Source organism: Pantherophis guttatus, chromosome 3 (genome assembly GCF_059756535.1).
Source record: "Pantherophis guttatus breed Tessera chromosome 3, ASM5975653v1, whole genome shotgun sequence".
Taxonomy (NCBI): Eukaryota; Metazoa; Chordata; class Lepidosauria; order Squamata; family Colubridae; genus Pantherophis; species Pantherophis guttatus.
Window position 1 is genome coordinate 63107281 of NC_142065.1, and position 12697 is coordinate 63119977.

At 37.7% G+C, this 12697-nt stretch overlaps 1 protein-coding gene across 3 annotated transcripts in view; it reads right to left on the reverse strand.

The window, feature by feature from the left end:
* Nucleotides 1-10239, reverse strand: part of CC2D1B (coiled-coil and C2 domain containing 1B) — a 30437-nt gene extending 20198 nt beyond the window's left edge. The window contains exons 1-6 of one of the 3 annotated variants that reach the window (XM_034415079.3): nt 9167-10239; nt 7798-7914; nt 4738-4870; nt 4469-4569; nt 2655-2771; nt 1537-1668 (exon numbers count right to left, since the gene is read on the reverse strand). In XM_034415079.3, the coding sequence (XP_034270970.1) occupies nt 1537-1668; nt 2655-2771; nt 4469-4569; nt 4738-4870; nt 7798-7863 (549 nt within the window). In that variant the 5' untranslated portion in view covers nt 7864-7914; nt 9167-10239. The remainder of the gene's footprint in view (nt 1-1536; nt 1669-2654; nt 2772-4468; nt 4570-4737; nt 4871-7797; nt 7915-9166) is intronic. The other 2 variants (XM_034415080.3, XM_087891073.1) reach the window with 2 other exon arrangements.
* Between the last annotated feature and the right edge of the window lie 2458 nt (nt 10240-12697).

The following is a 12697-nucleotide window of genomic DNA, read 5'->3' on the forward strand; positions in this document are numbered from 1 at the left end:
AAATTTCTACACAAATTGGATTAAAAGTCTGTCCAATGCCAGCAGCTGCAGGACCGCAGTTCAAACTTTTTACGTGATCAACTAGAAATTACATACACTATAGGAATTCCAACTGGTAGATAAGGGTGAAATCAAGTACTGAAATCAGCTACTAGCACCATTAATTTTTATAGCAACAACCAAACAAGTGAGAATTGTACATAGCAAGGCATTAACTGAAATGCCCAGGAGTTACATTTCCTGAACAGATACTTCAGATTACTCTGTGAGATTCTCAGATTTTCAACACTTGGGTCATAGTCTTGGGTCATGGTACTGGTATCAGAGAACTGACAACTAAGAAAACATTCCCAATTTACATACAACCCATTTGTTGATGCATGATTATGCGGGCCTATGTGCAGGCAGTACCGGTCTCTCTGTAGTACAGCCATATAACGCTTTGCTGCTCTGTCAATTTCACTGCCTCCCAGTTGGCTTCTGGGTGCAATTCAAGGTGTTAGTTGTCGCCTTTAAAACCCTAGAAGGTATGGAGCCAGGTTACTTGCACGACTGCCTCTCCTCAATAGTTTTTGGCCATTCCACCAGATTTGGCAGAAGTGCATGCTCTGGGTCCCATCTGTGCAACACTGTCACTGGGTGGGTGTTAGGAGGCATCCTTCTCTGTCATGGCACCTGTCCTGTGGACCAACTCCCTGTGATACAGGAAGTCCCAACCCTACTGACCTTCCAAAGGCTGCAAAGACTTGGCCATTTCCCTAGGCACCAGGGCTGGGGTGCCAATGGAGCTCTGATGTAGATGTTGCTGGATCTCCTATGTTGCTAGTGAAAATTTTTGGCCTTTTTTTATGTAATGGGCTGTGATTTTGTTTGCCACCCAGAGTATCTTTTGTAGATAGATAGCAATATAAATATGCTAAATACATAAATCACATCTGTAGGCTTTAAAGTACTAATAATCACTAGAAAGATATTTCCACTCTCTTCTCAGTTACATGTGCATCAGTTCTCTTAATGTATCCCCATCAACATATTTGGGAATTTCTAAATTACCAAAAAATATAAATTGTAACAAATCAATTAAAGCAGAAGTGTTCTTTTTATACTTTTATACTTTAGTTTGTGACACTTGGCTAAAAATACCTATAAAGCTATTTGAATTCAAGACAAATGTTTAACATTTATCCTCAGTTAATTTTAGATTCTATTTTCCCCCAAATAGACACTCTGATTCTTTTAAACATGACCTATATTGTGCCGTTTACAATTATTTTTAAAGGTTAGCTAAATATCCAGAATTATTAAACTTAGTTTTCTAAAGGAAAGTATACTTGAATAAATCATTATTCAAGATAGTTTGTTTTTACTTTATGCAACGAACATTAAGAACCAAATTTAATCTGCACCAAATTGTAACAGAATATGATTAGCATCTACATGATGCTCATTTCTCAGCACATTCTGTGGCACTCCTGGCTCGTTTGAACAATTCCTCCCCAGGAAAAATGCAGCACTTCAGTCAATAATCCACCATACCTTGAGACCTCGCTCGTACCGTCGCACTTTGGCATTCTCACCAGCCTCCTTTGCGTTCAGTATTGCTGCCTTATAAATAGCTATCCTGTCTTCTACCGTTTTCTGCAATCCACTGGAAACAACAGGAGTCATCTCGAAGAAGAAAATAAAAAGAGAAAATAAAGGAGACAAAAATAAGATCAAACGGGCCACTCAAGCATCCGTACGAAACTGCTACTTCAAACATGGACAGCTTGGACATCAGACTTAAAAGCAAAGATCTTCAACAGAAGAGTATTTGTGTCCCAGCACCTCTGGGCCTTTTGCCCAGAGAAGCAGCAGAGAGGTGGGTGGGGTACCTCCGGAAATTATGCAGACACAGGGTAACTGTAGGGAGAACTTAAGGAATTAGAAGTCTCAGCCATTTCAGGGAAAGGCTGGATAGACAGTTATTTAGAGTATAAAAGGACTACTCTCTCCAGTAAGAATAAGGGTGCAAAGCAGTTCTTAACATTATGTCTATTTATAAAATTATTTTCTTCTACTCAATTCAGTCATCCAAGAAGAACCGGTGCCAAGAGACTGATAGTCTAAGTAAATGTCAGCATCACTGCTTATCATCAAAATTGATAGCAAACATATCTCACAGGGTAGTTTCAAAGGAAAGACCACCGCTATCACACCAGAGAAAACACATGAACAGAAGACTGTCCTGAGATGATAATCTTCATTTATATTGCCTACAGACTGCTTGTAAACTGACATCTTAAGAGGTCCTTGTTTATACTTATTTGCAACCCTCCAAAAGATGTGCTCTAAATACACTATTCAAATAATATTGCTTTTTATTATTCTCTCCTTTGAAAATGTTAATGATCTTTGAAACTGCCTTAGAACAAATGCCAAAGGATACAACAAGACTATCTTCCAGCACACAAGGCAGAAATCTTTTAAAAAGGAAAAAGAAAACCTCATGCCCTTCAGATGTTTTGGACTGTAATTAGCCAAAGCCAATATGACCAATAACTGAGAACAATGAAAACTGTACCCACGGATTGGGAATGTATTTATGATATGACTACACTGAACAATTTGGGGTAATACCAGATGATAATATTGTTCCTTTCAGCCAGAGTTACCTGTGTCTGCATATCAGTCTGATGCTCTGTGGTTATAGGAGACGTTTCCATTGTTTCTGTGTCTCTCTCTCTGGTTTCTTCTCCATGTTCCTCTCCAAGGACTTCCTGTAACTCTGCCTAGAATAAGGACCATGTCAGTTATTGCTACAAAATAGCTATTTCCGTTTCATGTTAAAATGAACTACAGAAAATTTAATGTATCTTCCCACTCTTAGTGCCCCATAATTCCTAACCAGCAGGAACAACAAGAATACATGGAAATAAAAACGGTCTTAAGTGTCACTGATGAATGAATTTCAGAAATAAAAAATACTTTATTTCAGAATTATAAAAACTAATAATGATAAACCTATCATATACAGGCAATCCTCGACTTACAACCATCCATTTAGTGACCATTCAAAACCACAAGAGGCACTGAAAAAATTGACTTACAATCTGTCTCCACACATACAACTGGTACAGCAACCCCACGGTCACATGATCAAAATTTGGGTATTTGACAACCAGCATATATGGTTGCAGAAGCCAGGGGTCATGTGATCACCATTTGCAACCTTCCCTTCCCAGCTGGCTTCTGACAAGCAAAGTCAATGGGGAAAGCCAGATTCACTTAATGACTGAATAGCTTGCTTAACAATGGCAGTAATTCGCTTAACAACAATGGCAGAAAAGTCATAAAACCAGGCATGACTCAATTAACCGCCTTGCTCAGCAGTGGAAAATATGATCCCAATTGTGGTTATAAGTCGAAGACTACCAGTAATATGCAACTAGTTAATTCAACTAGTTAAAAATTATTTTAGTTAAAACTTGGTATTTGGCATGGGACGAACAGGAGAAGCATTCTGGAATTGTTATTTTTCTACGTTCAGGTGAAATGTATTATTTAAAATAGATTTTTCAGTAAATTATAACTGCTGTAACACATTCCTTTATAAATGCTATTCACAACCAACAAAACAAAGTACCAAAATTCAGCACACAAAGAAAACTGCCCCTGCATTAATTGTATATAATCTTAAATAGAAGCCTTGCTGCGAGATTGAACTGCAGATGTGCCACTTCTTAAAGTTGCAGCTAAGAATAGTTTTGGTTTTTTTTCAAATTCTAGCCTAGGCTCTCAATCGTGATAAAATTATGTCAACTTCCTAACATTTTTTCTTCAGAATCTTATTTTGACAAATATTTTAATTTGTTTAGACATATTAAGTATGGAAAAAAGCTTAAGCACAACACTACTTGCAAATTTTCAATTTCCTATACTTCTGCATCCTTATTATTTTCTGCAGAAACATGAAAAGATAGCAAAGTTTGTTTCATATCATAAGAGAGGTTCACTTGTTATGAAACCAACCAGAAATATTTCTCCTTAAAAAAATCAAGAAATCAATTTACTATTCCTAAAGCACACAGGATATTATATATTTCTGTTGTACATATCCATGTGTATCACTTCTATCTTCTGACTCCCAAAAATACCATTTCAGAAGACCAATTTAATGTGATACTGTAGAATTATGTTTTAATACCATATCTTAAAACAAACCAGAATTTCTTGCATTTCCCTCTTAATACTCCTCAAATGCAACATTTGAGGCATCCAATCTTTCTTATAAGCATCCTGGTACATTCTCAATAAATTGGGCTTCAATTCCCATAATTTTTTTCCAACCAACATGACTGCTTTCTCCTCTGGCTGGGGATTATACGATTTGAAGTTTAATTTTGCCTGAGAAAAATGGTATGAAATGATGGTTCCTCTTTAGAACTAGAGGGGGAAAAGCAGTCTTCCAGCAGACTCCCATATATACCAAAAGTTCGGTATCTTCCTCCAGACCTTCATCATCATCATCATCCATGTCCTTCATGCACTCAGCAGCCATCTTTTCTATATGATCCATGGGCAAAGGGGCTGCAGAAAATTAAAACCAAAAATCTTAAGGAAAGGAACATTTATAGTTACAAAAGGTAATTCCCATAAATAAAAGGAAGAAGGGAAAGATCCACAAGACAGCAGTTAAAATACAGTTCTCAAGCAAATGTTCTTAAGCTTTTCTTGTTTGTCAGCAAATGTCCTTACATTTTCCTTTTGGTTTGGTTTTTCCAGTAGGCAAATTCTCTCCAGTAATAGCTGCTAGCTCAGCTTCTAGATCCCCATCATCTTCTAGATCTAGTATCATCTCTTCAGGATTGAATTCTATAAAAAGACCCAGCTGTTGACAAGAAAATAATAACAGGATTAGTATCCGTGTTACACAAATGTCTACGCAAGATACATTAAATTGGTAGCATTGCTTCTAACCTGTTTCATCCAATACTGGTATAAATTTCAGGAATAGGGACTCTATAACAAACACTATCTGCTTATAGAGTTCGACGACATTTTATAGTAACATGAACTCTATATTGAGATTTGAAAGGTATCATATTTTAATACCAACCTTCCTTCTAGGAACCAAAAGTGATGTATACTTTCTTCTCCAATCATATTCTGTGAGGTACACCTTAAACTAAGAGATAATATTTGACTCCAAATTATCCATTTACGGAAAGTGGCGATTTGGTCTTAAAATTCTTAGATTCTTTAATCCAATGTTCCTTAAACTGAAAGGGGTTCTATGAGCTGGTTCCACTCTGCTAACAAGTCATTCTTGCCCATCGTACTGTGTGTGTGTGTGCGTGCACCAGGAGTACGTTTCACTTACCTTTGCTACTGGTTCGCTCGCACGCCCACCACTTCTGCACATGCACAGAGCGTATTTGATGATGTCTGGGCGGGTGGGCGGAGCCTCCTGCCACCGCTGCTACCGGTTCACCCTGAACTGGGGCAAACTGGTAGCAACCCAACACGCACATACCACACACGTGTGAGGGGTGTGTTTTGCTTCAATTATTTCTCATTTCAACTATTCAGAGCAAGAAGCAAAAACAATTTGACTTTCAGTAAGAGTTTGTATTGTTACGTCTGGGAGTTCCAAACTTAACAACTATTTCTAAGGTCTTTTCCTTCTCAAATTCTGGAATAAGAGATGTCTGTTCAAGTGGAAAATCTGTGTAACATAATTTCCTTCTTTTTGCAAAGAGCTTAATACTTATTTTAAAATTCCATCACTTCCACTCCCTGCTTATATAATGAATATAATTACCAACCATAGAGAGTATCAAGGACTCCTCAAAAAAGAAAGAATGGAAGAAATGTGAACGTGAGGTTTACTCTGGATTATCACATATACTATGATCTTGCACTATCCAAAATGTACCATTAAATACTCATGTTTTTACTTGAGTCTACTATGTTATATAAAGCAAAGAGAATAAGATGATTATCTGCTTCCATCCTAGGATCACAAAGGGAAAGGAAGTTCAAGAAATACATTATGTGGTTAATATTTTACAAAGCACTATTTGTACTAAATTAACTCAACACGCCTATGTGTTCTGGAAACACACAAAAGGATCTGCCTTTGGAATTCAAAAATAAGGCAACTGAACTAAATATTCCTGCTGGACCCAGACTTCATTCATTATGGCAAAGGACCGGGATAAGCTAATTTCCTTGTTTTAAGTTTGCACTAAGACTGTTTCTCCCTGATATCTTATTTAAATTTAAATACCCTCTAAAAGAGTAGAAGATTTATCTCCCCTCTGCTACTTTACCCTCAACTTGGGTGCATGGTATTTTTGCAAATCATGCCTATTAAAAGGATGAAATGTAACTATTCTCTTCTTTTCCTTTCATAAGATCAGATCCAATAACACTTGAGAATTTTTACTCTCCCCTGTAATAATATCCATTAATATGGCTATTTGTTCTGCTTGCTACACTCAAAGCAAGCTATGCCATATCTTGCAAGGCCATTTAGAAAGCTGTTCTGAACTATGTCTATATGTATAATGGAATTGTTTTCTAAGCAGCCACAAGTTCCTTGCAAAAAATGTGGCTGCTTTAATAAGTCAATGAGAGATATTTCCCCCATTTAGCTGCACGTTATGAACAACTGTACAGATAGTCCTCAATTACCGCCACAATTGAGCCCAAAATTTGTTGAGACATTTGTTAAGTGAGTTTTCCCCCATTTTACGACTCTTCTTGCCATAGTTGTTAAGTGAATCACTGCAGCTGATAAGTTAGTAAGCTGATTGTTAAGTGGATCTGGCTTCCCCATTGACTTTGCTTGTCAGAAGGCCACAAAAGGGGATCACATGACTTTGGGACACTGCAACTGTCATAAATATGAGTCAGTTGCCAAGCATCTGAATTTTGATCACATGACCACACGGGTGCTGCAATGGTTGTAAGTGTGAAAAAAGATCATAAAGTCACTTTTTTCAGTGCCGTAACTTTGAACGGTCACTATATGAACTGTGATAAATCGAGGACTACCTATATTGTATACTCTATTGTATGACAAATGTAAAAAAACCCTGATGGATTTGATTTCAGATACATTACTTCAGGATTTTTTTAAAAAATCCTTTCCATTCTGATTATTGAAGTACTTTGTTTTTCTAAAGAACTGATCAATTTAATTCCACTACTTTACTACATCAGGCAATTATAGTTAAATTTCTATAAAATAGCTGCCATTTATTTAGATAACAAAGGCAATCACCACCTTAGTGGCACTAGTAGCAACTATTGTCAACTATGAAATTTATGAAAACAAAGAATAGATTTAAATCAGTAATCGTCAAACTTTCAGTATTTTGTTCCATATTTTAAAGAACAGATTCTCCTCTGAATTAGCAAGCATACCCATTTTCCCAATATTTGTGGCTTTAGTTTTTTTTTTTGTTAAGAATCTAGGATACCTTATAAGAAAATAACTCAGACCATTCCACAACTCTAGCAAGAGAAAATGTTATAAATCACTTGCTTGGCTTTGGGTCAGATTTGATTTAGATCTAACAAAACCTAAAATTACAAAAGGCTGGGTGCATGGATCTCAGTCAATCTGTGTCTCCTACCAGTACGTACATTTCTAATTAATTTAAATGGTGGGTTATTGAAGAAATCTCTACTTTTCAAAGCATGAGGGCCTCAAAGTCATCTCTGAATTAGTTTCAAAACCACATTCTGCATAAAGGAAATCATCCTTAACTGACAACACAGTAAAAAGGACTAACAGAATAAATATACCTGTTTTGCGGCAGCTCCTGCCTGACCCTTGGCCTGGGGGCTTTTCCTGGGTCTTCTTCCAGGCATGCTGGTTCATCAACAAAGCCAGGTTGCAGAATCCAGAAAGTTAAAAATTACCTGGAGATAATGAGATTCCAATGCAGCAAGATATATTTGCAAGAACACCATATAGACATTATTTTTTTTTAAAAAACCAAGAGCATCCTGACTGAAAAAAACCTCATCAAGATACTAGACTGCTGCCATTCCCACTTGTAGGTCTTAAATTCTAAGATATACATATTGTTAACTCTATTTTCTCTAACCATAGTACAAAAGCAGAGATGTGCATCATTGCTTTTGGAAGATACTTATGGCTTGGATGTTCTTCTTCTAATACAGGCAGAAAGCCAGATTTATTATTTTTTTAAAGAGAATGATCACATAGCAAACCCTAAAACGAAAGAAAACGACTCCCATACGCCAAACTGTTTAGAAATCTAATGAGTAATATGGAATTGGATATTTTCAGCCCTTAAGGATTGGGGAAGTGGACAGTCAGAAGCAAGATTATACTTATATAACAGCAGAACATATTTAAGGTGTTAAGAACTCAGTCAATGTCAGAATACCTTATTAAAAAAAAAAAAAGCTAGAAGCCCAATGATCCCAGTATATAGCATGATTTTGATTTTTTGTTTATGCAGTAGGAAGCAAACCCTCAGTTACCTCCACAAAGGCACCACCAGGTTACTATTACTATCAAAAAATACTATTAATTTTTTTTTGTTAAGAATCTAGGATACCTATAAGAAAATAACTGAGACTATTCCACAACTCTAACAAGAGAAAATGTTATAAATCACTTGCTCGGCTTTGGGTCAGATTTGATTTAGATCTAACAAAACCTGAAATTGCAAAAGGCTGGGTGCATGGATCTCAGTCAATCTGTGTCTCCTTCCAGTACATACATTTCTAATTAATTTAAATGGTGGGTTATTGAAGAAATCTCTACTTCTCAAAGCATGAGGGCCTCTAAGCCATCTCTGAATTAGTTTCAAAACCACAATCTGCATAAAGGAAGTCATCATTAACTGACAACACAGCAAAAAGGACTAACAGAATAAATAGACCTGTTTTGCCTTCAACTTGCATAATTTTCTATATGTCAGGTTGGAGATCAGGGCCACCAAAGGCACCAGGTTTTAAGGAACTGCTGATCACCTCCAAAATCAGTTCCAAATTCATTCGGGCCCCACTGAACTCCTAGCCTAGACCTTCAGCGTTGGAGAAAGAAGGGGGCCACTGCCGTCTACACGGAAGACTAAAGTCGAGTTCAAGCAGCTTGACGTGCCCCCCTGGCCCACTCCCACCTGAATCCCCAACCTACCGGATGACTTGCACCTCTGCAACACCCAGCGGTATCTTCTCAAGAGGCAGAGCCCATCCCTATCAGCTGACTTCAAAAGACAGGGCGATTTCAGGGGGACCCTTTCCCACGGTCAGATACGCCCAACCAAGCGCGTGCACGCGCGTGTGAATCCCACACACAGCAGAGGGAGTCCAGCCGACAAAGGGACTCAAAACAGCCAGCTAGGGCTTCAACCCAAGAAGAAGCCAGCCGCTGCTTTCAATTCATAACAAACCTTCCCACTGAGCAGGAAGAGGAGGAGGAGGAGGGGCAGGTGGCAACTGCTTTCTCTCGGGCTCCAGGGAGATGAGAAGGCGTCCTATTAATCTCCCTTCCACCAAAGGAAGCAGCCCGGGGAGGTGGGGGGGGCACGGCTCCACCTCTTGCCGCAGCCGACGGGCTGCCCAGCGGAGCAGGCGCCAAAAAAAAAAAAAAAAAAAAAGGCCCAGGCGAGACGCCCGCTTTCCCCTCCTACTTCGGACTCAGCTTGGGGCTGCACCAAGGGGCCCCGCAACGCGCAGGCGCGGAGGGTTTATATTCATTTTTTTTTTTTTTTAGAGAGAGAGAGCGAGATGGAGGCGCCGAAGTGGGCGGTGCCTGAGCGCGCGAGGCAAAACAGGGTACTGTTAATAATTGACTCCGAAGCAAGACGGAAAGACGGGGAGGGGAGGGGGGAAGGGGCGTGGCTGAAATGCTCCTTTGCCTTTTCGGTGAGGTAAACGCGTAGCTCACCCCTCCCAACATCTAGATGTTTTGGACTTCAACTCCCATCATCCTTCAGCCGAAACAGGGTTATGGGAGTTGATCGAAAACACCTACAGCAGCTGGCTGAGGGATTCTGGGAGTTGAAGTCCACAAGTCTTAAAGTTGCCAAGGTTGGAGACCTTTGACCTAGAGGAAGCCAGTTTGGCGAAACTAGTTCTAAGTGCTTTTTATGTTTCTATAATTATAAATTCTATAATTATTCAGCAGCTCGGTTTTTTTAAATAATGTTTCTGCCCCAGAGCAGGAAATCAGTCTGAACGGCCACTTCTGAGTCTCTTCAGAACTCTAATAAAAATAACTACTCAAAATTAGGTTCTGTAGGCCCAGAATTGGTAAGGCCATAAGATGAGTGCTTCTTTCAAGGCTGTCTTAAACAAAAAGCAGCCCTTGTAATGGAAACTGGCTTTGCTAGCTTGAATTTTATCTTTACATGAGAATGCAGCCCAATTGATGCTTTTGATCCTCTTTCGTATTTTCTTCAGGATACACTCTGGTTTTATTGCGATGGAGATAGCTGCTGGAAGCTATAACTCAACAACATAAGGAGGGCCATAGAATTCTCCTTTATTTCATATTATATTGTTCAATGTGTGTGAAACCATCCAATGGAATGGATGAATCACCAATATGCCCACAATCCATCTCTCCCCCCCTCCCTGTTAAATATAGGTAAGAGTGCAAAATTCATGTTCCTAATGTGATTTCTGTAATTTTAGGTTGGCATGATTAGTTGTGTTAACTGAATAGGCAGCTTTGTAGTTTTTTTATTTATTTATTTATTCATTTTATTTATTTTTATATGCCGCCCTTCTCTGGAGACTCAGGGCAGCTTACAATGCGTTAAGCAATAGCCTTCATACTTTTGTATATTTTATACAGTCAGCTTATTGCCCCCACAAACCGGATCCTCATTTTACCCACCTTAGAAAGGATGGAAGGCTGAGTCGACCTTGAGCCTGGTGAGAATTGAACTCGCAGTAATTGCAGGCAGCTGGATGTTAAATGCTGCCTTAGTAGGAGGCATTAGGGTTTATGACTTAGCATATGTGTAAACCAAGAAATTAAAATTCATAGTTATCAACAATTCATAGTTAATGAATAACGAATGTAACTGGTTACTGGTTAATCCAGTCAATAGTGAACCACTGATCGAGACAATAATGTACTGGATGATGACTAATAATCTGAGAACTGTTATTAAAATGATCTCATTTGAATGGAGAGAAACCTAGGTTGAAATATACTTTTTTCTCTAAAGATCTGTTCTTGATGTATGAACACACTGCCTCATTTTTTAATGGATGAAAAATGATTTCATCATCTCTTGGATTGCTTTATAAACAGAATTGCCTTGGAGCTTAAAGCGCTTACAAACTAGGCCAACACATTTGTTCCCTGAAATTACTAGATACAATATTATGTTTTGTTATTTACACTAGCCATCAGTCTGTTTCCATAATCAAAGTCCTGATATTACATTTAAACATTCTAAACAGGTTTCCAAAGATGTAATTTCCTGACTAGTTAGTTGCATGTACTTAAAATGTTCTGAAGAGGAAGCATTTTGTTGTATGTTTTTGAGAATTATTGGATGTTTCCATGCTAGGTAACTTTTATTTTCCTAGTTTATTTTGAAATGCATTTTAAAATTTCCATCACCCTATCAGCCTTTTAAAATAATCAATTACAAAAATTATGATTGGTTTTAATTTAGATTTTTTTTCTTTTTCTTTTCTATAGAAATGTGCATGAAACATGATTTTCTCCAATTTCCAGCACAATTATGTGCTTGACGTTCTACCAAACAATTTGTGATCAGCCACAACTGAACCAAAATAAAACCTGAATATTTGAGTTATTCTGGGTTTTGGCCAAAGGAAAATCAAGGAATTACAGGTTGCACTGCCATCTATTGATCATACTACATAGAAAAAACATTTCAGGTTTAATTCAAATACAAAGCAAATCATGTTTGGATGAATACTTCTGAATGATATGCTTTTCCCCACTTTCTGCCTTTGATTTATTAAAGTTTTCCATATTTCGGTTGATAAACTTTTTTACTTCTGTTCAATTACGTCCAATTCTTGAAGATTGCCTGGACAAGTCCTAGTTTTCTTGCCAAGATTTTTCAGAAGTAGTTTGCCTTACCTCTTTCCTAGGACTGAGTGAAAATGACTGGCCCAAGTTCATCCAATTGGCTTTGTGGCTAAGGCAAAACTAGAATTTGTGGTTTCCTAGTTTTAGCCTGAAGCATTAACCACTACACCAAACTGGCGCTAACTTTAAATTACTACTAGGATTTCATTTCCAGCTAAAGTTATAAATAGGTTTGCAATAATCAAAACTGTAGTTAAGAAGTTAGTAAACTTTTGCAAAGCAATTGGGAGTGCTTTACAAAGTATAGTTATCATGAATAAAACAACATTTTTCAAAATACTAAAACAACTGTGATGGATTATTTGCAATGCTGCTTAAAGACTATCACCAACTGTCTGTGCAGTATTTTAGAATAGTAGTTTAGAAGACAGCTATTATGCTTTGCAGTGAATCTCTTTACAGTGTTTTGTACAAGCCTAATATTTTGAATACAATATTTTGGAAGCTATATAAACATGGGATGAGGTGAATTTGCATGAACCTCCATTGGGATAAAACCAATTTTTAACTAAGCTTCAACAACTGGTAATAGATTTATAAAGTAGAATTTATAGTATAGTAATAGTATAGTATAATGAGAGCACA